Here is a 27908-nt window from a genome sequence, read left to right as displayed (position 1 = left end):
CTTCTGCCATGTGGGTCCAAGAGTAGGAGAGGCTACAACACAGCCAGAAATCTGCGGTAAGGCCCTGCCAGCAGGTTGGGTTCAGGCTCAGATTCCACATGGTGCTCAAATTGCATGTGGGCATGGATGCTGGAGCAGAGAGAGAAGCATAATTCAGGGCAAAGTGATGAAAGTAGCAATGAGAAACCCAGGTATTGAGATACAATTTGTCTTTGCTAAAAGTGCTGGAGTCCCCAGGAGCATACACAGGGAGCCTGGGATTTTGAAGCTGGGCACAAAATGAGTGCTGTGAATTCAGGACTGAGCCAAATGTGGGAGTGGGAAGTATGGAGTTAAGGTGGTGAAAAATTAGGAGGCCTGAAGGTTGAGATCCTGATTTGTAGGAAAGTAGGAGAATGAAAGCTCATTTGGAGACATACAGATGGGTGCTGAGAACTTTGGCCACATGCATAATTAGGAACATGTCTTTAAGGATGCAGAAGTTTGACTTTACAAGAATTTAGAAGCGAAGGCCATAGGTTCATTTATGGGCTTAAAAGAAGGCATTCAAGCAAGTGCTCCCCTTTGAGGCAGGAGTGCTACAATGAGATGTTTTATTTTGGATCAGAGTTAGTCTTTTGTGTGACAAGATGTCTTTTTGAGCATTGTTTTGACTTGCAAGTCACGAGCACGTGGGCAGTGCAGGTGTTTGTGGCAGGAACTTTTTGCATCAGTTATCTCTGTCTCCCCATGCTCCACATGTATTCCATGAAAATGCAGATACTGGGAACACACTAGTATGTCTCTTTAAGGTCATGTATCTGAGAACTTCCTGTGGAACCACATAGTATGTGTGAGAATGACAGTGTAGGTTTCTTATTTATGTTTTCAATTCTTAGGTCTCTGGTAGAAATGTTGCAAAGCTGATTATGATGAGAGTAAAAGATGTACTGTGAGATGTTGAGGTTGAAGATCCTTATTCCTCTCTTCTCAACCCTAAATTTTGATATTAAAAGTTTGGAACCATTAGAATAATCTGTAGCCAGTAATAAGAAAAATATCTCAAACAGCTTTCTCTGTTATTCCCTGTTACCAATTATTTACTTTCTCATGCCTCCATTGACAGTGGTCACTGGTATATCTGATTTTGTTCATAACTCCTTGGAGCAGAGACTTATTGCCTTTATTTGCCTGGGAAGCATGCTGTGCACTGCTGACACTATGACTTTTGTGCTTTTACCAGTACCAATACATTCTATAGTAGCTTGGGATTATGTTGCAAAAGAGTTAGTTGAATAGCTTGACTTTGTTTTGTTCTGAAAGTAAAGTTTTGGTTGACTTCATCCGGAAAATAAAAATCAGTACCGATGCTTTAGATCAGAAGTCTCAAACCTCACTGTGAACATTTAGGACTGTCCTTTTACTGTGGATTACTGAGCAGAAGCTTATGTTGGTAAAATACTTTTCTAAGCATAACCTGGAATTTCCAAGGAGGTCATGAAACACAGCAGCAGAGATAGTGAGGAGAACGTGGCAGTTTTTCAGCCCTGATCTAATTTGGGAGTTTCAGCTGCTTTTAAGAACCTGCTAAAACTATTTTGCCTGATGGATCATATAAGTGTCTTTAGAGTCTGTATTTTCCTCTGTATAAGCTTTTGACACTGTCTTAATGTATTTTTTCTTTAAAAGTGGGTTTTCTTTTAGGTTATAGTCATTGTAAGAGACAAGAAGAATGGGCAGTCCTGCCATCTTTTGGAAAATAAACAGTCATGGTTTGGCTGTGTGTCCGTTTTAGTTCATTTTCACAGCAATCAGCTGCATTGGCTTCAGTCCCTAATTTATGTACCTCTCTCTTCTCTGGTGACTAGCTTGGCAGTCCTTAAATGCTGGCAAGACTTTCTTAATTCCAAATTCCTTATTATTAGTAATTGTATTATAATGTTACCCAGAGGACCTTTCCAAAAGATCAAAGATAAGGTAGAGGGTTAAACATCTGGTTACAGTGCCCCATAAAAGGGGGATATCATAAATGGAAGTTTAAAAGGCCGGGGGAAAAAAAAGTGTTGATACTAAGTGTTTCTTACAGGGTGAGGTGAGAAAGGGTGCCGTGGCAGAAGGACGATAAAGGCCAGCAAAATAAGGAGCTGTGAAGTGTGTAGGACAAGAAGTTTCTCAAACATGATGAAATGGAAAGAGATGGAGCTGGTAGAGGGATCTAGGAGAATAGTCATATGCTCAAAATGACAGGACTGGAAAAAGATCTCATCAGGGCGTGGATCGAAGTGATTTGATTAAAGTGATAGTGAAGAGAAGGGTGTAACAAATGCTGCTGAGAGAGAATGCATATATTAGTGACAATCAGAAAAAAACCACTGGATTTTGGAGATACAGAGGATGAAGGGGCAAATTTGGAGACAGAAAGTATGTGGCCCGGGAGGGAGTGGAGTCCAAAATAACTCTGTAGACAGACTGGAGTGAGTAGGAGAACATAATAAATTGGTAGTATCAGAAAAAGTTTTTTTTGGCCATGTCACATTTAATATGATTACAAACCAAGTCAGTGATAGAAGTTGTGATGTGGGTGTGACTCACAGATGTAAAGACTATTGATTAAAACCAAGCAGGTTGGGTCAGGGCCTAAAGGTGGAGACTGCAGAACCGCCACAGGTTTTTGGAGAGGAGAAAAGGACCCCTGCATAGTGAGAAGCACTAATAAAATACCAAAGGAGCATTAGGATAATACTGTGGCATCACAGGAGATTAAAATCTCCAGAAAGATGAAATTGTGGTATATAAATGGTGTCATAAGAAATGTGGAGGATCCTGAGCTAGTCTAGATCTTGAAGTTTGACTGGCTGTTGGGGTCACTGAGGATTTTGGTGGAATTTATTTTAAATTTAAGATTTTAATTCTGTAGCTGTGAAAGCTTCTGGTGAACTCTAACACACTTCCTCTTCCCTCTGACAAGTGCTCAAGGGGAAGGCTTACAAGAAGGATTACCCAGGATGAAGAGGATGAAAAATCCTCTGGGGAAGATTGTTTCACACCTAGACTTAATGAAACAGGGTTGGAACTCTTTCTTGTTTACTTCTTAGCATAAACGCTGATCCTTGTGGCAGACTCCTTTCTGACCTTGCACCCACCCTGCTGAATCATTCCACCAACTTATGATCTCCTTAACATAAGTGGGAGTAGGGTTATTCTCTAGGGGAAGACAGTCTAACTTGTTTCTCATTTATGTGTTTTTTCATTTCTGAAGAGAAAAAGTAAAAGGCTTTTCTTTAAGAGGGTCTGTGTGACAAGAAGAAACTGAGCTCACGTGTACAGAATAATATATCCTCAACTGGAGGGATCTGTCATGTTTTCCTTCTGGTAGCAGCAATTTTTGCCTTTTAGCAGCTGTAACCATAAAATGACAGCTATAGTTAAAAGGCCAAGAGCAAAGCACTCATCTCATGATTCTGAGGGCACTTAGTCTTCAAATGTCAGTACCGAAGCTGAGGACTATGGTATTAAAAGAAATAAATCCGTTTTTAATTTGAAAATTAATTTGCAATGATTCTGAAGTGTTTCAAGAGCTTGTTAACTCTTTAACATTATGTTTACAGTTTTTAACTGCTGCTGTGGCTCAAATGCTTGTCTGGAACCTGTGGTTAATCTTTTGTCCACAAATCCATGTCAACCAGGAAAAAAAAAAAAGAAATCACTCATCAACCACAGCTTTACCAGCATAACTCATTGTTTGGATGAAGCACTCCCAACAGAAGAGTGCTTTTGTTGACTTTGCTGATGTCGTTCAGAGAAGTTGTGTTGCCACATCAGGCGAAAAAACTTTCACAGAACGTATGGTGCCTGTGTTAGTTACACCGGTGCTGGTTCTGTAATCTGAATGCTGCCTGAGGTTTGCGTTTAGTCCTGCCTTTATGCAGACCTTCCTGTCTGCATCTCGATGAGTTACTTTGCCATGCCTGTGCCTTACCTTTAAGTTGAAGAAAATAACGCTTCCTTATCCGTGCCATTTTATGTCTAATTAAATTGTTACCAGAGCTGCGTGTTCCATATATGGCGGGTAGATCTTAATAATTACGTTATCGTTTCCTTTTCAAGATAGAGTTCAAAAGCCACCTGCAACAGATTCAGCCAGGCTTAGTTTTGATAGGAGCAATGCCTACTAACAGATCAAAACGCAAGGTTGAGTCTTATAAAAGGCTCTATTTAAGCCTGAGATAATGAAACTTGATGTCTGTGGCCAGCTGTAGAAGTTATGTTGGTCCTTGGCTTATCATTTTCTTTTAAAGTAACAGCAGATGATGTAGTTGAACACAGAGAAGACACTGTGGGTGGGATTCAGCTCACTTAAGATGGGACTTCTACAATGTAGACATTGACATCCAAGCTCCTTAGTCATCTTTCAGTCAGTGAGGAGAATTAGGACACAACTCATCTTACCTATTCTCGATGCCTGCTTTAGGATGCTGATTTCTCTTTTCTCCCTAGTGATTACAAAGAGACTCTAGATGTCTAGCTCAGATGTCAATGTCTACAACAAGTCAGGAGAGCTGTCCTGCACACCCGTAACACTAGCTGATCACTGTGATACGAAGGAGCATTCAGACAGGGCCCTGCGAGAGGGGAAGTTAACAGAAAAAGACCTGCCTGTGGCCAAGCAGGTGAACGTACATCCTTGTATTCTACAGCTCAAAGGGGCTTGTGGAGAAAGAGGCACTGAGTAGGGAGAGCACCTCAAGGTAGGGTGAGAAGACAAATTAGAAGCGGTTCAGCATCTCTTCTACCTTCTTAACCAGAAGAAAATGTTTTTTTATGTTTCTGGGAATAAAGAGGACAAGTTCCTGAAACCAAGCTTTATCTGATGGAAGTAGTTAGAACAGGTCTCAGTTCATTCGTATTTTTCTGGTAGGTGGAAAACAACCTCATATAATAAATATTATTCTTCTCAAGTAAATCTGTAAGGTAATGAAGCATAACTCTTTCTTCACAAGCCGTGGTGTGCTTGCCCTAACCTGATGGGGGTGTTGGCTTTCTTGTAAGTGCTACCACGTGGGTGGAACAGCAGTGCTCAGTTTTTAACAGGAGAAATACTTCATTTTGCATGCTCCATATCCTGCCAGCTCTGAGATGTGAGGCTGGCAATGAACTTGAGAACCTGGGCAGGTTGAGGCTGGGGAGGTTGAATGTTCAGTGAGTTTTGTGGGAGGGAGTGGCAGCTGCATTGCCTACGTGTTTGGTCCCAGCCTTGTTTGCAGGTGGCCTCAGGGGTAGTACCCACTGCTGCACCCCCGTTCTTCCAGTTGTGACTGTGCCCCCAAGTCCAGAACTAAAAGAATATGAAGGGAGGTGTCAGATTTAGCCAAAACTCCTGTATTTAAAAGAGCTGGTATAATACTTGGATTTGATATAAACTCTTTTGGTCACGTGCTATTGAGTGTCACATTTCCTCTGTATTCTCCGATTCTCACTTTCTGAGAAAAAAGAATATTGGTTAGCATAAACAGCTCAATTTAGTTTTAGTACATGAAGTATTTTAAGTATCAGGCAAACTAGTGTGTACAAATAGTACACATTGTATGACAACATGTATTAATTTATAAATTTAAAAATAAGATACAGTCAAACTGTATCAAAGTGTATTTGGATTATGAAGTACAGAAATCTTAGAGATGTGAATGAGTGTTTATACCGAACCACAGGAAGGCTCACATAATAGATGGACATTTCTGGCAAACAGTTGTGTTTCTGCTTGCAAGCTAACCGCTACTTCTAGCCTTAATTTTTATTACTTCTTTAATTTTTAATTATATACAAAAAGCGAGCAATTTTGCATTAAAACCGAACATTCACAATCTTCCTTCCTGGTCTATTTTTGCTACTTAGGAAGGAGTAGTATCTCCTACTGATCTAGACCTTGTGATGTCTGATGGATTGGGAATGCGGTACGCATTTATTGGACCTCTGGAAACCATGCATCTTAATGCAGAAGGTAGGTAGTTTAAAATGATGTGAATATGAAGGGAAGGCTTACATTGCACAAGACTCCGGAAACGTTATATAACAAACCAAGTTAGGATTGCTGCAACTATAACTCGTCTCTCTCTTTACTGTAATGATAAGTGAAAGAAAATTTATCTATAACTTGAGGTTGGATGGAAGGAAATGGATATGGACTATCCTACTGTAAGTGATCAGATGAAAGATGGCAAATCATTGAAACACTAGCTGTGCCCTTCATTTTTTTCCAAGATTTGTCCCAGTCCTTTGCAAACATTGCCATATGCATAGTTCGGGACTATCTGAGTGTCAGGAAAAAGTATTGAAAAAATTCATCTGATAATCCAGTGTCAACAGAATCTCACTTTCTGTAGATGAGTGCTCCCTCCCCCCGCCCTCCAAAATTTGTAGCAAAGGCTCAGTGTAAATATCACTGGAACTGACTTGCTTCAAGCTGGCGTAGACCCTGACTGAAGTAAAATTGCTTCTGTCCACAAAAATACCATGCATACAAAGTTGATTGACAAATCAGTCAAGTAACAGTTCAACATCTGTCTTGCATAATCAAGACAGATTTTTAGATGATTTTGGATTAATATACATGAATCCCAGCTAAATAAAAAGTTAATTGCGTAAAAGGAAATAAAAATTATGGATCAGGGTTACAAAGGTTTGAGCAATGAATTTAACAAAACATGAAAACTTGAAGAAGTGAAGATCAACTAAATACATTTTTAGCTCTTTATATTATGGGCTGTGTCTTTATTCTGGTTTTGTACGGTCCCTGACATGGTAGGCCCCTGCTCCATTACTGGGTCTTTTAGGCACTGCTGCAATGCCTAATAATACAATAATAAAATAAAAATAAGAAACAAAGATCATAAAATATCAGTGCACAATTAGAAGGGGTATTTTATGTCTACTTGTTGGTTAGTTACTTGGCAGAAACTGATGTCTCTTAAGGCTGACTAAGCAATTTTGACATGAATGTGGAATTATGGATCCTCCACCAGAGTCTTTCATCTTGTCAGTTTAGTTGTATATCTGTAAATTAAGTGTTACAAAGTGTTTGCTTTTGTGGATTGTTAGGTAAACAACATCCATCCTCTAAACAGAGGCATCTTCCTAAAATTTTCCCTCTTCTGATCTATTAATGTCTGGCAGTTTCCAGTCCTCTCTAGTGATTTTAGACATACTCAATATAAACCATATACATTCTTTACATACAACATAACAGATGCATGTAGTAGTAGCCTTAAGCACAGCAATCTACCTGGAGTCTTCCAGGCCAGGGTTGTCCAGTCCTGCCCCCACCACTCCGCTAAGCTGCCGTGCCATCCTCTGCAGGAGCCGTCCATGCACAGGGTCTTCTGTCAGAGTAACTTAATGAACTGCCTCTACTAAAACATAAAACCAAGACAAAATGTTTGTTAATACCAAAAAACAATCCGTTTTAGAGATCAAATCTTGCTTGCGAACCCTTTTTTTTCATCCATGTTTTAGACTCCTTAATTCTAAAACAGTGTTCACTTGAGGTGAATAGAATCATATAAGTCATCTGAGTTGGTTTTGATGCTCTTCCTAGAGTGCCCTTTGGCATTTGATGTTCCATCATGATCCAGCTTACCTTCTTTCCTCCCATCAGGAAGTAGTCATTGTTACAAAAACACTTCTGAAATTTCCCATCTCAAACCAGTTTTGGGTAACATATGCAATTGGTGGGTAGCTTGATTATGGCAGAGATTATCCAGCTTCTAGATTTAATGCTGTTAATTCTGTTAGGAATTTTAGTATCCAGATCAGAGGAAGAAAAATTATGAAATATAATCCCAGAGACTGATAAACTGGAAGAGTAGTCTTGTAGTGGGCTTGCAAAATACAAACTCAAAATATACTTGTAGAGTTATTTTAACATTATACAGTATTCTCAATTAAAAATAACCCTAAAATAACATAATTAGTACACTTGTGGACTGGTCGACTTATGCAAGAGCACCTTGTTGGCTTGTTCAGTAACTTGGATCATGAGAAGTATTGCTTCACTCCCAGCCTTGCAGATGCATTGTCTCTGAGTCTAGGGCTGCGCCTGTTTATGTGCTGGCAGGCTGACTCAGGCTGTTGCTCTCATCAGAGGCAGTTTAAATCAAAATTGCTGATGTCAGGACATACGATGGTTTATGGTCATAGTTCCATACCAGTGCCAACTTCTCTTTGGTTGCCCAGTATTACTTCACATAATATGGGATAGTACGGACCTCCTCTTGATTGCCCAGGACAACCTGCTCTGATGCATTGTACTAATAGTGTCTATTTTTTATCAGTGGAGGGAAATGGAGGTAGAGATAAGAAACCCCCTCTATTCTGTTCATTAGCCTGTCTAGCAGCTTCAGCAACTTCACAGCAGCTGCCGTTCTTTACAACCATAAGATATTAATTACCCACAATCTTAAACTCTCTGCTAATCAGTGAGGAAGGATGTTGGGGATGCAGGAAGCATGTGAGAGAAAAATAGTGTTATTTGTGGGAGAACCTGGAAGATGGAAAAATCTTTTTTTTTTTTTTTTTTTAAAGGGTGATATGATATTTTTGTTTGGTTTTGAATAAAGGATATTATTCCAGTGATTTTTTTTTTTTTTTTTCCTGAGATCAGTGTTATTTCTTTCCCTGTGGGATGTGTACATCAAGATCCTCCCATGAACTTCCTATATGCTAATGCCAGGTTTCCCCTGTGTTAGTTCTTACGTCCTCTCCTCCATATTCATAAATGGTCCTATCAAAAGCTATTATCCAGGCCACTTTGGATTACCCGTTAATCCATGCATGAATATTAGGAATTTTGAATATATGGCCGTGAGCCAACAGCCTTGAATAAAATGGGACAGCCTATGGAATAAACAACAGCCTATGGAATAAAATGGGACAGCGTCAAGTCACTAAAAGGAGCAGAAGCAGCAACAGCAATTTGAGAACTGAATTACAACAGACAGGAAGGAAACCCCTTGGGGGGGGACATGACACACATACAAATTACATAATATTATAATGTTGATTTTTTGTTTTAGTAAGTAAAATTAATGTTGATTTCAGTTTCACTAAGCTCTGTCTTTTGAGTCTGTCATCATGACAAATGCTGTTAAGTCTTTTACAAGGAACATCAATAGACTTCACTAGAGTCATTTTACCCATTTACTTACTGTGGGATTATGTTAGCAGACACAATGTCCCTCCTGTATATGTACCCGCTATCTGTGAATATACTGAAGATGATCCAGCCTCTGTAAGATTGTATCTCCTAAATCTCTTGTTTCTTGAACTGTCAGCTCCTTTTAAGCCCTTGCAAAAAATTATCTGTAAAACCAGAGGCTAGACTATCATATACTGTGTTTTACATGTTTGCAGCAAAAGTTCTTCATATATATTTCATGATTGGCTGTCTTAGATCAGTTACTTTATTAGTGGGTTATTTAGTGAGCTATAATTGGAATTTAATCTTGATCTAAACTGCTAATATTAGCAGAAAAGCTGGATGGGGGAGGTTGAAGGATCTTTGTTGCTATTTTTCTCTCCTGCATTTATAAAAACACCATTCCAGGATCATATTCTACCTATAACTCACTGTGGTATTTGTACAGGTGGCTACAGGAGCTGTGTGGAAATTGGGGCTGATATATGGTCCCTATAATATAAGTGCAAATACCTGGTAAGCTAGGAATGAGTCTTCATGGTCAAAATTGTGTTTCTCTCACTGGAAGTGGGGATGCTTGCTCGTTTTAGAAGCACCTGCCAGATGAACTGGTTTTGGATAATAGGAGCAGAATGGTTGTGCTGTATGAAAAGGAAAGAGGGGGGCAATCATAAGCCACATTTCAAAAGAAGGAATTTTTTCTTGTCTGGCTGGGCAAAACAGAGCCAAGTACTCAGCACTGGTGAGGCTGCACCTCAAGTACTGTGTTCAGTTTTGGCCTCCTAAGTACAAGAAGGCATCGAGGTGCTGGAGTGTGTCCAAAGAAGGGCAGCGAAGCTGGTGAAGGGTCTGGAGCACAAGTCTTATGAGGAGTGGCTGAGGGAGCTGAGGTGGTTTAGTTTGGAGAAGAGGAGGCTGAGGGGAGACCTTGTTGCTCTCTACAACTGCCTGAAAGGAGGTTGTAACAAGGTGGGGGTCGGTCTCTTCTCCCAAGTAACAAGGGACAGGACGAGAGGAAATGGGCTCAAGTTGTACCAGGGAAGATGTAGATTGGATATTAGGAAAAATTTCTTCACAGAGAGAGTGGTTAGGCATTGGACCAGGCTGCCCAGGGAAGTGGTACAATCACAGTCCCTGGAAGTATTCAAAAAAACGTGTGGATGTGGTGCTTAGGGACATGGTTTAGAGGTGGACCAGGCAGTTAAGTAGGACAGGTTGGACTTGATGATCTCAGAGGTCCTTTCCAACCTTAACGATTCTATGATTCTGTGTTTTTTAACAATTACTTTAGACAGGCATGCTGGCTCGTTCAAAAGCAGAGATTACTTCCATTGCTATGGCCCCTGCTTTAATGCTGCCATACAGGGAGCAAACCAAGCTTTCACCCAGTTCAGGAGCTTTTGTACCACAAGCTAGTAAGCAGAAGGTGTGAGAATCTCTAAGTTAGGGTAGTAAAATCTAAGAAAAGGAAGACTGCCTCTGTTTTTGTCCAACCCACGTGTTATGTTTTAGGATAATAAAACATCTCAGCTTAATTCAGGAATGCTTGTAAGAGGGTACTACTGAGATGAAATATCACAGTGGTACATAATCATACAAAAACCTCTTCTTTCATGAACCCACCAGTTATTTCATACATGTTTACATACATTCAATTCACTTCCCAATAGGCTGAATAAAGCAGTTTATAGTCCTTCTAGAACTGGTGTTTGCCTCTATGCAGCTGCAGGGCATTTCTCTATGAAAGTTTGTGTGCAGTAAGCAAAGGTGTGAATTTTTCAGCATACTGGCTGCTGTGCACCAGTTTTCTTCCATGGACTCTTAGGTGTAAAGTGGTTCCCTTGACCTTCTGAAAGGAGCACATGACTTTGCACAAGAATTCCTAATGCTTTATTGCTCAAGTCATTATGGATGTGTCCTAAAGAACACAACTTGGTGCATCCTTCTCCCTTGTGCTAACAAAAGAAAGTGTATGGTCACCAAGTGACTCAGACTGGGGAATTCATCCCATATTTGAAACTGATGTAACAAAAGAAGTGGTTTGTATTAACTCAGTTTAATTCCTTGATCCAGCTGACAGCAGTCCCGCACAAATATTTGTGCGTTGCTGTTGAGATGGTAACACAGGGACAGTGAGAATAAAACTTGTTTTGGTGCTACTGCTGTCTTAGCGTAGTTGAAGGTATTCATGCAACTACAGTCTAAGTGAACTCTCATGGGGATTAATGTAGAGTAGCAAGTGTCCTGTCAATTCACGCCATAACTAAGAGCATGCATCTGTGTTCAGACACACCCTTGATGAAGACAGGATTACATTTAGAATGTTTTCCTTGGAGCTGTAATGCCTAGAAATGTAATCCCTCTATCAGCGAAACAAAGAGGTTGGGACTTTCTTTTCTCTGAACATAACCTAACCATGACAGATTCCTCCATGATGTTCCTGAAATACAACCCTTCTTTTCTGTTCGCATCCATACTCATCTTGAGTCTTATGAAGTACAGCCTCTTCTTAGATTTTACCTGCTAAAATTAACCCCACCCCAATCTTTTTAAATTGTTGATGCTATTACATCAGTGGCTTGACCATCTCGCCTACTCTTTTTGAGTCATTACAGTATCTTATTATGCTGCTCATCAGGTTCGAAGTCATCAAGTTGATACTCAGTATCGTGAGGCACCCTCTGTCTTTGGCATGTTCCCTGTCCTTGCCAGTAACACTTGCTCCTGTCTCTTGTTTTCTCTCACAAATATCTCATGCCTTCCTTGTTTCACCCCATGTGTAGTGTCCTTGCCAGACTGGTTTACCAAGTTTGCTTGCTTGCATCCTTCAGCCCTCATGTCTGTTGTCTTTCTTATGAAGAGGAAGGAATGAAACTTAGCTAAGATACTTGAAGATGCTTACATACTATAATGCATGAACATATTACATTTTATGCTGTCATGTTTTCCCTTCTTTTTTCCTACTGCTCCCATCACCTTTATGTTTATGAACCTCACTTGTGAAGAGGTCTTCTCAGGGCAGTGAAGCATTTTATGCATGCTTCTAAGCTAAATATTTGTCCTGAGTTTCTTTTCCTTTATCAATGCCCTGTTCATCCTGATGATGCAACTAGAGGCATTTTGCTGATACCCGTATTTGCATTACACCAGTGCAAGTCCTTCAAGTAAGGACCCGCAAACCCAAAGTGTAGTTATGTGAACAAATTCTCGTGGGACAGTTCATTAGCTGTTTTGGAAAATGCCTGGACTCTCATTGAAGCTAAATAAGCAGCAGTTTATTCTTCCTTTGTTGGTGGTATAAAGAGCCTTGGATTTCCAAGATACATACATATAGGCAGCTGAAGAGCCTTGAATCAGTACCCGCATCTAGCTTGTGATAACATGTTCCTATAACTATACTCTAGAAGTCAGAAATGCTGGGGGGGTTTGGGACTTCCAACGAAGACAGAATATTCCCCTTTTCATCTCTATAATCCTGTATCCACTACTCCCTTAGAACATTTTGTTACTCATTCCTCTTCCACTCTCTGCCATAGTTGTAAACACATGGTGGAAGGAAGATTCGGGGAACTCCTGCCTTCCCTGGAGGTATTTCTGTTCTGTGTTCATGGTTCTCAGGTGCCTGCTGCAACATCTGCCTTCTCCCACAGCCCCCTCCTTCCAACACTGATGAGTGTGCAAGGAAGATAGAGGTTTAGACAGGGAGCCAACAAACCACATAGACAAGAGGAAACTATCGTCATTCCTGTGCTGTGAGTTGATTCCCCTCTTTCTCTGTGCCAGGTGCATCTCTTGCATCATTCTTTTTCTCCAGTTGGAGATAGTGGGGCACAGTGTGGACATGGCAACTGGATGCAAGGAGAGATGTTGATTGTTTTTAAGAGTCCCATTTGCCATCTTCCTGTCTCTCCAGCTCCCAGGTGCTGCCCTGTCTGTCTCACACTGTTTACAGATGGTAATTCTTCCAGCTTAAGCTGCTCCCTGGGCAGTATCAACAAGGATTAAAGTTAAAGGGATTCTGTCATTTGTTTTCCATCTTCTTGTCCCTATGCTTCAGTCAAGTGCTCTTCTCATCCACTTCTGCAATAACCCTGACCTTTGAACCAAAGGGCTCCTTAAGGCCTCAAGTCAAATATTTGCCAGTTTTGAGTTTGCAGTTGAAAAGCAAAGTGATTTTTCCAGCAATATTCCCCATTGCTCAAGTGCCTTTTTGAAGCTGGCAGCATAGGATTGATTTTGATTACTTAAACCAAGTTAAAGATTGCACTAGTCTCCACTGACATTTCACATTGGAAGTGCTAGCTGGAGTTAGCTACTTTGAAATTATTTTTTTTAATCTTTGAGTGAGACCATGCGTATATTCTGACTTTTGGTGTATTTCCTTCCATGCAGCATACATGCCTGCATGTTGCCATTTCAGCCACAATATTGAGATCAACTATACTAATGCTGCTGCTCTTCTCTAGACCTGTAACTTTTTTTTTTATCTTTATCTATTCTGCTGACTTTGCATAAAGCTTCTTTTCATTCATACGTTGCATGCAGTGAGTGAATTGTAGTACCCAGCCTGCATTTGGCATGTCTCTCTTGCATTGGTGAGCTACACCCACCCAGAAATTGTTCAGATTCCTTCAAGCTGTAGGTGAGCTGCCAGTAGGAGCTCAATTTCCAGGACTAGCTGGCTGAGTGGGCTTTGAAGGCCACCTCCAGCTCAGGTAAATGGATCAGCCACGTCCAGGCATTCATCTTTTCCAAGATACTAATGTTATCTCTTTAGATTGAGGCTCATGAAAAAGATTTCTGGCACACAGTCTTCTCTTCTGCCTTCTTCTGACTGTACCAGAATCAAAACTGCTCAGATCTCTGGTATTAGTACACAAGCTTACCAGGTCGTTGAGAGGTTCCCCCTGACTTTTGGAAAAGTACCAAACCCAAACTATTCAGCACTGGTGCAAGTGTCATAGACCTGTGTCAGCTGGATAAGCACCAGAATAACTGGTAACTGACATTGCTCTGTTTACCATTCCTTCTATCACCAGTTGCTCATGTGGATTTGCTTGAATTGCCGTATTTGACCAAACTGCCATTTTTTATTTTGTGATTGTCCAGCTGGCAACAGCTGCTGCCAGCAGCTGTGAGTTAGCAAGGTGTACCCAAGTCCACATAGTTCTGCACTCTTCAGCCTCAGTCATTTCTACTTCTGCATCTGGGAACTTTCTATGATGTTGCATGCTGTGGGGGCAAACTTTTTGCTCAAACTCCTCACTGTAAGAAGAAAAATCTCACGTGATCAAGGTGAAATGTAAATATCATTGTCTTGTGGTTGGTGCATGAGTCTCATCCAGAATTGTCTTGGGTTCCCAAGATTGCTCATCTGGATAGCATATTCCCTGTAGGTTGATCTGAGTTGGCTTCAGGTGCCAAAGTCTGTGAGCCCAGCTGTTAAGACGTAACAGGCAAGCACTTATGCTAATGACAGGTTATGGTCAGTAAACTCTGATAACCAGTGATCGTTACCAGAGTGTCTGTGGAGGAGGATGGTCTCTGCTTATTCCCTCAGTGAAGAGATGGAATCGTATCACAGCCTGTTCCCCATCCCACAGTAATGCTTCTCTTCCTGAATCTCACTTCCTGCCAGTCATGTTTTGGAGTCCGCTCCAAGGTTTCTGGCTGTGTGTCAATGAAGAAAACGGAGCAAAATATTAAATTTCCTTATAATTAGAGCACAAATATACCTGTATGACCAGCTGACCTCCCTTTTTGTGCTGGAGAAGGCCAGAACATGCCAGAGTGTGTTCTAGGAGCACATGCGCTCCATGGGTAGATAACACAAAGAAACAAGCTGACTAAAGGCTGATTGGCACACTCTTGGCACCAGATATAGGTTCATGCTACTTAACAAGGCTGCTGTTTTTCTCAGAGCCTCCTTCCTTCTGATACTGGAGAATGTTTCTAGTCCATTTTTTAAGAGTTGAATACTCTCAAATCTCTCCATGTTACTCTCATGCAGTAGACATGTTCTCTCATTCTGTCTTTTCAGTTGTTTATCTCATGGTCATCGTGACTTCACAGGGCTAATTTCTTAAAGGAAATTTAATACTTCCTTGAGCATCTGCCCATTGAAAGTTCTTTTGTCTTTGGTCCAGAAACAAGAGTGTTCTCCATACTCTTATGGACCTCAGAGGCCTTTTGGAAAACCTGTACTTCAGCGATTTCAGGTATGTTGAGCAGTATAAGCTTTGTAGTTTATGATTCATAGATACCCGTAGTCAGAGGTTTCCGTTCCTTCATCCACCTTTCAACATCAAACATTTAGGGTTAGACAGGTGTGACTTCTATGGTATTGATATCACACAGCATTGCATTCCAGGGAACCGTCTACAAGTTGTTCAGGAAAGAGAATGCTTAATGGCTCTTGACCTGAGTTGCATTCTTTTGTGTGGTAGTCAGGCCACCCCACTTATATTTCCTGCATTTTGTGGTTGGATAAGACCATGGGCAGTTCAGGTTCATGCTTCTCGGCCTATACGATCTTCTGAGTCTTTGTGAAAGAGTTGGTGACTGTAACAAACTGTAAGCTTTCTCCTCTTTGCTTTGATAATTAGCTAGTAAAAAGAGAGTTAAGGATGCAAATTCTTCAGTCTCCATGGTTCTCAGAAAAGGGAGATTGTCACAAGCTTTGAGTGGCTATCCAGAACTTCCCTTCCCAGATCTAGGGTGTTCATCAAGATAATCACATTCTTACTTGTGTTGGCTTGCTTACTGCCAGAGAAGCGTTGCTCATTTACTGCTGTGATGCAGCTCATGACTTCTTGATTGAGGTACAGTGGGAAAGTCTGCCTTATACTTTCTTGATTATGTGGTAGTTAATAGCACTAAAAAGTCTACTAGATGTATATGTCTGGCTAAATGACCAATTTCTCTTTTTGGTGCATTTATCATTCCAGTTCCTTTCTAGTGCCCCAACAGTATTTTTTTGAGATTCCTATGGGAGATGATGGAAGCTGGACCTTCCCCTAATTCAGCCAAGGACTGCTTGACTGCCATTTTACCCATTATTACCAGTTAGCTGGTTCTCAGTTTCTCTGACCACATGTTTTTTAAGATGTTCACAGCAGGGTCAGCTCTGAGGTCAGACCAAGCCGCTCAGGCTTCCATCCAGTCTTGAAAACCCCCAGAGATGGAGACTGCACAACCTCTGTGGGCAACCTGTGCCAGGGCTTGAGTATCCAGTCTGAACCTCTCGTTTCAGATTGTGCCTATTGTCTCTTGTCTTCCTGCCATGCAACAACTGTAAAGAGCCCATCTCCATCTGCTTAGTGACCTCCCCATAGACACTGGGGAGATGCCCCCAAAGCCATCTCTGCTCCAGGCTGAACAAGCCCAGCTCCCCCAGCCTCTCCTCACAGGGCAAGTGCTCCAGCCCCCACCATTTTGGTGGCCTCTGCTGGAGTTGCTCCAGTTTGTCTTTCAGACCCCAAACTGAATGCAGTAATCTGGATGCAGTCTAATGAGTGCTGAGTAAAGGGGTGTAATCACCTCCTTCAGTCTACTGGCTGTGCTGTTAACACAGCCCAGGATGCTGTTAGCCCTCTTTGCTGTGTCGCAAATCCTGATTTAGGATCCTGCTGACTACGCCAATTTGTCGCGAATGGATGATTTAGAACGCTTGAGGAATCACCAACAAAGGTATCAGCAAAAGTGGCTTTAATATGATGTTGTAAAAATGCGACTTAACGTAGTTCAATGGCAAGGTTCACTCTATTAATTACTGCATGGAAGAATCATACAAAGGAAAACCGAGTTAGAATGATTCACAGAGAGACCAAAGATGCAAAGAATAAGGGAGACCCTCCCACTGAGTAACAAGGTTCAGAGTAGAGCCCTTTGCTTTCTAAACTTGTTAGGTGCAGCTGGGTCCACTCTTAGTCTCAGACTTGGTCAACGGGTTATATCTAATGGACTGAGGAAGACCCTCCTGTTGAGTCATGAGGTTCAGAAAGGACTCCATTGGTTTCTAAACTCCTTCCTCATAGAGGAGTCTAGGTGCAGCTGGATCCAGTCCTAGTCTCAGACTTGGTCAACAGTTTATATCTAAGGGATTGTACGTGCAAAATTCATAAAATGTTTCATTAGTATCAATTCAGCATGCAATGAAAGTTACCAAGACAAAATCAAAGTTACCATACTACAAAGTTATGTGTGATATCGGTCGCTTACCAAAGATCTGTCATTGGTAAAAGGTCTCTCTGCCTCGAGGAGCAACCTTGAGAGGTATCCCAGCTCAAGGGGAGATCACTGCCATGCAGCCACGCTGCCTAGCAGGGAGAGCTCAAAGAAGGCTCACTTAGGCTGTCATATTTATAGGATAAAGTGGTTGGCTTGTAGTCAAATTACATGTGATAGAAAAGTTATGCAGGAGACTCCTCGTACCCACAACTTGCTTTGTTCCTTGATAAATGGAGTATTGGAAAAGCCACTTGGTACTCATGTGTCAACCGTATGATCAGTGTTCCAAGCTCATACACATCGACGCTCACTGTGTCACTCTGCTCCTTTGTGGGTTTTCAGAGAACGGATTGAAACTAGAGGAGTTCATGGCCCAGCTATGGCTCAGGCCTTTACATCTTCTGGAGCCTGCACCAAACCACCGCCAGTCTGGTCAAGGGGTCGAATGCATCTGCCACGCTCCAGCATGTGACTACAGTCAATCCACTACGACTCATAGAGTGGTAGTACAGTTAGTCACCTCTTGCCTCTATGTTATAAATATGTGGCATGTTGTAGATCAGTGGTAAGAGTCCAGTTAACTTAAAGTGTTCTAATTAATGTTAGTTATATACCAGCTTACATACAGGATCAGTTGATTGTATACATTTTACATGCTGGATTGATATAATTTGTTTCGTTTTTTGCCAAACTCTTATATACAGAATGATTATAAGCAATAAACACAATGAGGTCAAAATCAACAGAACTGCAATTGGATGCAGTATCAAATTAAAAATTCCAGTTGCTGTTGGGGACTGTCCAAAAAGAGTTTCCCACCAGTGATGTTCTCCGTCTTTCTTCACTCTTTCCAGGACATGGTGTATCTCCTCTGCATCGTGATGGACAGTAATTAGGGTTTTTTTGTCCGTTTTTCCGAATTCGTTTTAGCAATTGACTCAGGTCATCACGTTGCAACAGTTTTCTCACCAAGGTGAGATTCATTCCAATGGGAGTAGGCAATAAATCTTAATACAATGTATAGTTAGATGGTAACAATTGGTGAGTTGTGACAGGAGCTGAATAGTTAAAAGTCGCATCCTATGATTTTGGTGAAATTACAAATAGAGATATTTGAGTGATTGTGTATACCTACAGTGGTATTGCCTATAAATATAGAATCACAAAGGGTTCTCATACAAACACATCTGTTTCCAACGTATACAAGTACAGTTTCAGGGGTGTCATCAGGATGTATTTCAAAGTGACAAACATTTTGTTCAGTGTCAAGACAAATGTCTTGGGCCTTAATGGTATTACTTTCACAAATAAATCCCTCTTGTTCTTGTACTACACATGCATCAACATCAACAGTTTGCCATTTGTTCCTATTTTGTTGGGCCCATACTCTGTGTTCTAACAGATAGAGGATAGTTCCATTGTGATTTAATCCCAATGCAATGGTTGGGTATATGGTGTATACCAAAGCATTGCGTATTGTCAAAACAAAAGTTGTGGCTTTACTATCAGTAAGGTTATAGGTAAAATTGACGAGATGCCACCAGGATTGGAATTCCCTTTCAAATTGAGGCGCATTATCCCAAATTACTTCTCTAATTTCAGTGGGCAAGGTGCCCTCATCGCCTTCCCTTATAATTGCTGTTACAGTAAATTGCACCCACAACCGAGAAACATGTATGGTGCAGAATGTACTATAGTTACCGTATTGATTAGCATAAATAAAGGAAGTGAGGGTCTTCACCCCATGCATTGGGCTTGTTGGCATATAAGGCAAATTTGGTCCATGCTGACAATGATTGCTCCTGCAAGAAGGATAAGCAATCCTTCAATGGTTAACTCGATTTCCAGGGGGAGGTGTGCTGGCATCATTCCCGGTATCGTTCCTGGAAAGGGAAAACAATATAAGTCTCAGCAGGGTTTTTCCGGATGGGTTACCTGTTAGTGGCTCAACTTGTTTCACTGCTCGGACTAAAGAAAAGGTCCTTTTTTCCCATTTGGAATATCTCTGTTCTGTCTCTTTAAATGCAGTTGAGCTAAACGTTAAAGATCTTTTTGGCCTGCTCAGCTCAGTCTGGAATAGATTGCAATAAGTACCATGTTCTCCAAAACCCCATTCTGCTGTAATAGGGTCATGGGGGTGTACTGGCCCCAGTGACTGATATGTCTTTAATTTCTTTATTAGAGTTTTGACTGCTGCTTCATGCTCTGGGTTCCACTCCCACGGTTTTCCCTTTCGTAAAAGTGAATACAGTGGGCGAGCAATAATAGAAAACCCAGGTACATGTTTTCTCCAGTATCTTAAAGTATCCGTAAGTTGTAATTCTTTCCTAGATTGGGGCATCTGCAATTGTTCTATTTTACTTAGGGTGTCTGGTGGGATTGCTGCACTACCTGCAATTCACCAAGTACCTAAACATTTTACTTGTCTACTCAGTCCTTGACAATTTTTGGGTGGAATTTCAACTTCTGCTTTACGTAGTGTTTGCCACACTGCTGCTGCCGCTTCCCCCACCTTTTCAGGGGAGGTCCCTCTGATTAGGATAGCATCTATATATTGGTATGGTTTCACATCTTGAGGGAGTGAGACTGTCTGTAAGAGTTCAGCAAGCACAGCATGAGCAATTGTAGGTGAATGTTTATAACCAGGGCACACTGTTGGTTCACGTTCAGCTTGCTGCCTTCCAGGACCAGGAGTTCTTGGGGTTCACAAGCCTGTGTTGTTGCAAGGAGCTCTTCCTTCTGAGGTGCAGGACCTTGCATTTGTCCTTGTTAAATTTTTTAAGGTTTTGTATTGGCTCATTCCTGCAGCCTGTCTAAGGGCAGCCATGCCCTCCAATGTATCAGCTGGTCCATCTCCCTCCCACCCCCACCCAATTTGCTATCATTCACAAACTTCCTGAGCAAGTGCTGTTAAGCAGTACAGGTCTCAGGATAAATTTCTGCAATACTCCACTTTTACTGGCCTCCAGGTAGAGTACAACCCGTTAACCATTACCCCTTAGCCTGAGTATCCAACCCATTTTTTGTCCATCTAGTTGTCTAAGCATGCAGACCTTAATGTCCTGACTTTGATACAAGAATACCATGGGAGACAGTGTCAAATGCCGTTCTGAAGTTGAGGTAAATGATATCCACTACTTTCCTATTTTCCACAAATCCAGTGATTTTATCACAGATGGGAACAAGGTCAATCAAACATGATTTACACCATGGTGTACCCATTGGTGACTACATGCTAACTGTCACAATCACTTTCTTCTTATTTGTGTGCCCAGGAATTTGTTTCAAGAGGACTTGCTCTTTGATTTTTGGAGGGACAGAAGTGAGATTGATTGGCCTGTAGTACCTTGGATTGTTCTTTTGACCTTTTCTGAAGATGGGTGCAGTATTTGCCTTCAGTCATCTGGGAATCTCAAATGATGACATTGATGGATTGACTAGCATGATTTTTAAAATACGATAGAAAGCGGCCTTGCAAGGGCATGGGACATTTCTCTCATATCCTTGGATACAGTCTGTCTTGTCCCATGGTCTCAGGTGGGTGATGAACTCATCTGAGTTCTTGCAGATAGTCACTGACTGGATCGTCATCTACTGCTGATAACTCTTCTTCTCCTTGAACCCTGCCTCTAAGCACAGAAGGCGTAGGACACCTTGTCAATGAAGACTGAAGCAAAGAAAGCAATGAGTAACTCTGCTCTACCTGTTTCTCCTGTCGCTAAATCACCCACCCATTCAGCAACAGGCCCACACTTCCCTTGTTCAGCCCTCTCTTACTAATGTAACAGTAGAAGTCCTTCTTGCCCTTGACATCCGTGCAAGTCTCAACTGAACCTGAATTTTGGCTTTGCTGACACCATCCCTACATGCCTAGGCAGTGTTTTTAAATTTCTCATTTACAGCCTGTCCCTGCTTCCTCCTCCTGTATGCTGCCTTTTTGCACTGGAGCTCATCGAAAACAATCTCTTGATACGTTCACGTGTCTTCATGAATATCAAGATGGACTGTTCTTGCCCTTGGCGGATGCTGTCCTTTATTGGCCTCTCCACTGATGCTGACCCACAGGCTCTCACCCAAGCCAGTCGCCTATCCCATAGAATAGCTCCATCCATCTGAGCTGCTCCTTTACAGAGATAGCACACCCCCTCCTTGTCTTTCCTGCTGCGTGTATCTGTCCGCTGCAGCGCTCCAGTTGTGTGAGCCATCCCACCACACCTGAGTTGCTCCAACAATGTTGTAGTTGTGTGACCACACATGGAGCTCTTATTTCCCCTGCTTGTTCCCCAGGCTGCACGCATTTGTGCACATACACTAGAGATGGACTCCTTCTGCCTTTTTTTTATACTTTCTTGAGGTTTCTCTTGTACCTGTTACCCTGCACTCTTTTCTTTCCATCCCTGTACACCCCTTCCTCACTTGACTACAGGTTGTAATCTCACTTTTCCAGTGTTCCTAATATAAAGCTTTTTTCACCAGATTGGCTGGGTTTTTGGCAAGGATGCTTTTTCTCTACTTTGTCAGGTGGATCCCATCTCCCCCATCGGTGCTCAGCTGTCAAAGAGGGTCCTGTGGTCATAAAAGCCAAATCCTTGTTGTTAACCCCAGTTGCAATACAAGGTATTGATCTGCAAGATCCATCTCGTCCTCATTCACTGGAGGCCACCGGGGTCTCCATGCCTGTGACCCTTTTCCCCTGAGCCATGTTGCTCTTGATACACTCCAGGTCAATAAATAACAACGGGAATGCTTCAACTGATATGACACATATCAAACAGGAGGAGAGGAGAGGTGAGAGCACTCTCCTCCTGGGCACTGGTTGGGGAAACTTTCTGGTCTCAGGTAACAAAGCACGAGTACATCCATGGTTGTGTACTGCACCCCTCACATAGCATTGCCTGTTGGTATGTAACATTAACTGGTTTGGCAATGAAGGCATATCCTAAATGATTTTTCCATGAACGTTAATGGAAATGTGGTGGATAGAATCTGTTTTTCCTTGATGACAATTAGGTGTCTTAAGCATAAGAGCACACCTTTTTTTGGACTCTGATTTAAGACAGTGCTTAAGCACGGGCAGCCTTACTGAACTGAAGTAGGAATTTCTGTTGAAATGCAATTTTTCACTCTTGTTTTTAGGTATTTCAAATTATTGCGAAAGATACCGTGACGGTATGAGACGTGTTCTGAACACCTTTGGACCAGTTCCAGAATTTTCCGGTGAAATTGAGCAGAAAATCAATCAGGTAAATATGGAGGCGATAAATGCAGTGACATTCAGAACAAAGAATGTTAGCTTTTATTTTAACATTTGTACCGTTTCAGTTTACTGTTAGAGGTGTCTGTAGTCTGTATTTCTTGTGTGAAGGTGTACTTTGAACAAAAAGATCAGTACAGAATGCGTGTAAGTCCCTTTTCAAATCACTTTGACATACATCAAGGGAAAGTGATTCAGCAGCTGAGCAACATCATTACTGGACAGAGGAGTCAACTGCTAACAGCTATGGGTTACTGACATTAAATCCTCCATGCTATTTCATACCATTTCTGTCCTGTATTCTCTACCATAATATGCACAGCTCCAAGCTTCCTTTCCTACATGACTTTTCTCCCCGTATCTTCCTCCTACTCCATCTTCCTGCATAAACCCTGTAGCTTTTTTCTTCTAGGTGTTCTTTTTCTTGCTTTTGTATACGTTACAAACTAGAGCTCCAGTCTGTAATGTGTGCAAATACACGTTTAAGTTAAGCATATGAGCAGTCCGGTAGGGTTACTTGCATGTTTAAAGATAAGATGTGTTTAAGTGCTATGCTGGATTGGGACCCAGTTTGTCTATGAACATTTCTAAGCCCAGAATTTGTTTATACTCACTATATAGGCTGTTTTGTGTGATCATAGGAATTAACTGAAGTAGCGTTATTCCCTAACTCTGCCTTTTCATAGTTGCCTTTTTAATGGTTTGCTAAAGAACACGTGTATGTGTTGAATCGTTCTTGATTAGCAGTCAGATTAGTTCCATATATGGAATCTCTCTGTCTGGAAGACTGCATTTTTGTTCCTTTTTTGTTGTTGTTCCTATTTATACAATTTCAACATCAGCTATGTTAAAAAGGAAAAAGGTTCTTTTATGCTTAAACAACATAGACTGCTTATAATAACAATCAATAATAATTGTGGAGTTATTCACAATTAGAAGCTTTTGATTAGTATGAAACAGTTTGGGTTTCTTTATGGAAAGCTGGATTGCACTTCAACATCTGTTTCTGTGTCTTTTTATCATCTTTGGTCTTCAATGCCAGAGAGGGGTTTGCAAGAATCCTCTTAAGAGTAAAACATTAAACATTTCTTATCTTAATCCTCTGTCCCTCCCCCTGACTTTTTTCTGGAGTGACTGCAACTTGCCAGTCATTGGTAGCAGGTCCAGGTTTTACCCAGTTTCTCAACACTTGCCTTTAAACCTAAGACCTCAGGTGCTATTTTGGCAAAGATGACCTCGTGATCTCTACCTGCACTCTCAAAACAGCTTTTTTTTCTTTGAAAGAAAATCTGTTACAGTGTACTAGCTGGCCAGAGCTTACTACCTCTTGTTGTCCTGAGGCAGAGAGAACATTTAACTGGCACTTCTAAGACAACTTTGATTGATTATGCACTCAGAAATACTTTTTTTTTTTCCATTTTGTTTTAAATATCATTTTTGTGTGCTAACTTGTTCAGACTTCTACCTTGTGTTCTCAAATAGTGCTGTACTTTTCCACCATATTCTAATAAGCAACAAAAATACTTCTGGGTTTGTTATGTGTCTTCCCCTGTCATTTCAATTATAACTGGCACTCCTAAGACAAAATGTTTTTAATAAACATGGTATCCCTCATTACATTTATTAGGAGTCAGAAGAGAGATCACAGCTTTAAACACACACGCACAGGAATTTGGTTTAGAGCACATTTTTAGCCACATAAATGGCCAAGTTGCCTCCTTCCTCTTTAATAAAAGGTTATTATCAAAGACACTAGACAGTGGCTGCATGGGGCAAACCGAGAGAAAAGGCTGATGCTTTGATGTTTCTGGAGGCACCTTCATTGCCACACTCAGGCCAAGTCTCCATTCTCCAAGTGGGAGCACTTTTCTTCCCGTACAGGTTAGCTCATTTCCAGTCACCCATGTAAAGAATTAGTGGCCTATTGCTTGTGATATACTAAATGACAGTTTGTGTGGATGGTTACTTGGTCTAACGTAGGGAAAGCAGGAAAACAATGCTGGTGAGAAACTTTTTACTCAGAACATGAGATATAATCATCTTAAATTTTCTGTTCCAGGCAATGTCTGAAAAAATTCCAGTTGTTCCAAAAGTCCTCGATGCTAGGAGAAAATGGAGAGATGAATGTCTCACTGGTCTTTCCAAACTGAAAAAACAAATGAAATCTGACTGGAGTGCACCTTCTCTAACAGGAGAAACCAAATGAAGAGCAGATCTTCATAAAAAGTGGAAATTTTTGGTGCTGCAGAAGAGGAGACTGAATGTGCAACCAATGATACGCACAAATGTAGAGACCAATGAAACATTTGGTCCAAATTTGTCATGACATAATTCATGAATAACTGGAAACAGTTATTAAAAAGTTCAGTTAAAATTTATCAAATTATTATATATATGCATTAGATGTGCAAGCATTAAGTAGCTTTAGCAATATTAATATTGTGCAATGCTGGAACACAATCATGTTTTAAATAATGCATTTTTCAGCTTGCTTAGGAATTCAGCACTTGAACAATATTTGCTTATGCAGGGATCCGAAATAAGCAAACATCAGCTGTTTGTCACTGGAGAAAATAAGCCCTCACCCGCCAATCACTGTGACAGCGAGGTTAATTTGTAAAGCACTGACTGTAGATAGGAGAAGGTTGTGTTGAGCAAAGAGTAGATTGAGTGGCTCGTGAGCTGAGACCTCAACAGCAGTAAGGGTCACTTCAACTTAGCTCTGTAACTGTTCCACAATGTAGGGGAGAGAAATACTCCTCCTTTCCCTCACTTTGGCACTTCTGTACCTGTATGATGCTCTAAGTGTGAGTAAATAGAGCAGACTTTCCCCCTCATCCCCTACCTCTGGTTCTGTAAGACTTACCAGAGACGTATTCGGTCTTTAAGACCACGCACTTGATACCCCATGGCTTTGCCTCTGGCTTAAGACAGATCGTTGATGCTGGCCATTGGCATTGCTGCATATTTATGTGCCCCATTTTAAGACCTGTCTATGAGAAATAATATATTTTGATTTAATAGCTAGTTTGGGAGACAGTATGGTGTAGTGGATTGGCCTGGACTTTCTCCCAGACTACTCCTTGACTGACTGAGTGATCTTGAGAAGCCAGTTCACCTCTCTGTTGCCATGCCTATCTGAAGCAAGGAGCGCTTCTTTAGGACTTGGCTGTACTGAATTTAACAGCTGTAGCTGAAGGGATCTGCTATTTTGCTCCTCCACAGAGGGAAAGATGCAGTGGCTTAGATGTAGCATTTATGCTTTACTGCTGCCCTTCTTACAGGAGACACAACATCTCCTCCACATACAAGGACACTGTCTACGCCTGGAAATAGTAATATCCTCAGCTACTGCCACGGTGTGTTTTGGTCCACAGCAGACAAAGTGTTACTATTAATGTATGTACCCTGTAATATAGTTGGACTTTGATCTTAGCTGGAACCTCGGGGCAGTATTGTTATGCAGATAGTAAGAATAACTTGAAACAGTGCATCGCACCCACACTGCTTGAGTTAAGCTTCTGAATTTGTGCTAACTGGTCATGTAGCTTCAGTCACAGCACAGATGCAGAAGTGTTAAGCTGTCATTTTGCTAATGCTTAGCTCAGGGGCATTTCAAATCTTGTTTTTTACAGAGGGTGCAGCACACAAACAAGTTACTGAAACTTAGTTAGTTGCCATTTTGAGCTGAGCAGCAGAAATGTCTGCGTGAACGTACCAATACCACTTATTTCTGCTTAGGTCACAGTAGAAGAGACTTAAGATGAAGTGTATCGCTTGACATAAGTGGTGGGCCAAGAACACATCTCTGGATGTGGGGGGTGGGAGGCATAATGCTGAGGTTGTCCTGTGCTCCTTTATAATTGGTGGAGAGAAAGGAAAAATTGTAAGCTCAATTTATTTTATCCCAACATAGACTTAAAATTGTCAGGTTTCTTCTATTGCTTTTTATTGCCATAGCGACTGGCTTAACCTGCATTTAGACATCTGAAGTTGGGGAGGTCAGTCCTCACTCCTGATGCCTTATTAAGCAATAGTAAATTAATTATGGGGCTGATTTCCTCATGTTATGTATGTTTTTGTATTTCAGACAAGGCCGTAGAAGGTTCCAATTACTTTCAAGATTAGACCTGTTTTTCTGTGAGCATATGACATTGTCATAGCTAATTAGCTTGCATTGCTTCTGTTTATTCTGAGATATTTTAAAACTCGATCATGTCATCAAATATTTGTCTCTATCTTTATTATTTGCTTATGAATAAAATATTTTAATGAGGAAGGTATTAACTTCTGTGCTCCAGTGTGATACTGTAGTGGTAGCACTACATAATATGTCTTTAGAAACCAGTGCCCTGGTAGAATAATTTGTGGAAGTCAGTGGGAGTAAACAGACAAGAAATAATGTGCACTCTCCTATAGTTCCTGTGTTGGCGATCCGTTCCCGCAGACGTGGGGCCCTGCCGTTAGGGAATGGCTTTCTGTGGGGGGAAAAGCACTCTGGAGAGTGCCAGAGCACTGCTGGGCGGCGAGCAGCTCCGCCGCAGGGTCTGGCGTACAGGAAAGCTCGCCTGGGAGCAGCAGTTCCCACCCAGGGTCACAGCTACAAGTTGGGGGGGAGATGCTTGACAAAAAATGTATTTTAGCTGACATTCGCTTAGGATTTGAAGCACACAAAATTATTAGTTGGTAAATGCAACAACTGGAAAGCATTAGGAAAAGGTAGCTAAAGGAATGAGACGGGCAGTCCTCATCCCGGGGCCCTGTTCACAGTTAATACCCTTTACTAATCCATCGTTAGGCTGTGTCTGAATCCAGTGCCCAGCCTGGGGCTCCCAGTACAAGACAGACGTGGGACAAATGGTAGGGGAGGCCCCCAAGATGGCGAGGCTGGAGCACTGGTCCTGCGAGGAGAGGCTGGGGAAGCTGGGCTTGTCCAGCCTGGAGCAGAGGCAGCTTCAGGGGGACCTACCAGCAGCTCCCAGTGCCTGCGGGGAGGTCATCGAGGAGACAGAGCCAGGCTCTCTGAAGTGGGGCTGGGTGAGAGGATAGAGACAATGCACAGAAGCTGAAACACGAGAGTTTCAGCCGGGATGTACGGAGACATTTTTTCCCCCATGAGGACAGTCGGGCAGAGGCACGGGTTGTCCACAGAGGTGGTGCAGTCTCCGTCCTTGGAGGTTTTCAAGTCCCGACTGGATGAGGCCCTGAGTGGCCTGGTCTGACCTCAGAGCTGAGCCTGCTGTGAGCAGGAGGTTC

General features: G+C 41.7%; 1 protein-coding gene across 1 annotated transcript in view; it reads left to right on the top strand.

The window, feature by feature from the left end:
• CRYL1 (crystallin lambda 1) overlaps positions 1–26866 on the top strand; it is a 63966-nt gene extending 37100 nt beyond the window's left edge. The window contains exons 6-8 of the mRNA XM_082334339.1: positions 5872–5977; positions 22535–22641; positions 24712–26866. Of these exons, the coding sequence (XP_082190465.1) occupies positions 5872–5977; positions 22535–22641; positions 24712–24858 (360 nt within the window). The 3' untranslated portion in view covers positions 24859–26866. The remainder of the gene's footprint in view (positions 1–5871; positions 5978–22534; positions 22642–24711) is intronic.
• The last annotated feature ends 1042 nt before the right edge of the window (positions 26867–27908 follow it).

This window comes from Platalea leucorodia (genome assembly GCF_965183815.1).
Source record: "Platalea leucorodia genome assembly, chromosome: 2".
NCBI lineage: Eukaryota > Metazoa > Chordata > Aves > Pelecaniformes > Threskiornithidae > Platalea > Platalea leucorodia.
Note: the sequence above shows the minus strand (reverse complement) of the source record. Positions and strands in the feature narration are given on the sequence as shown.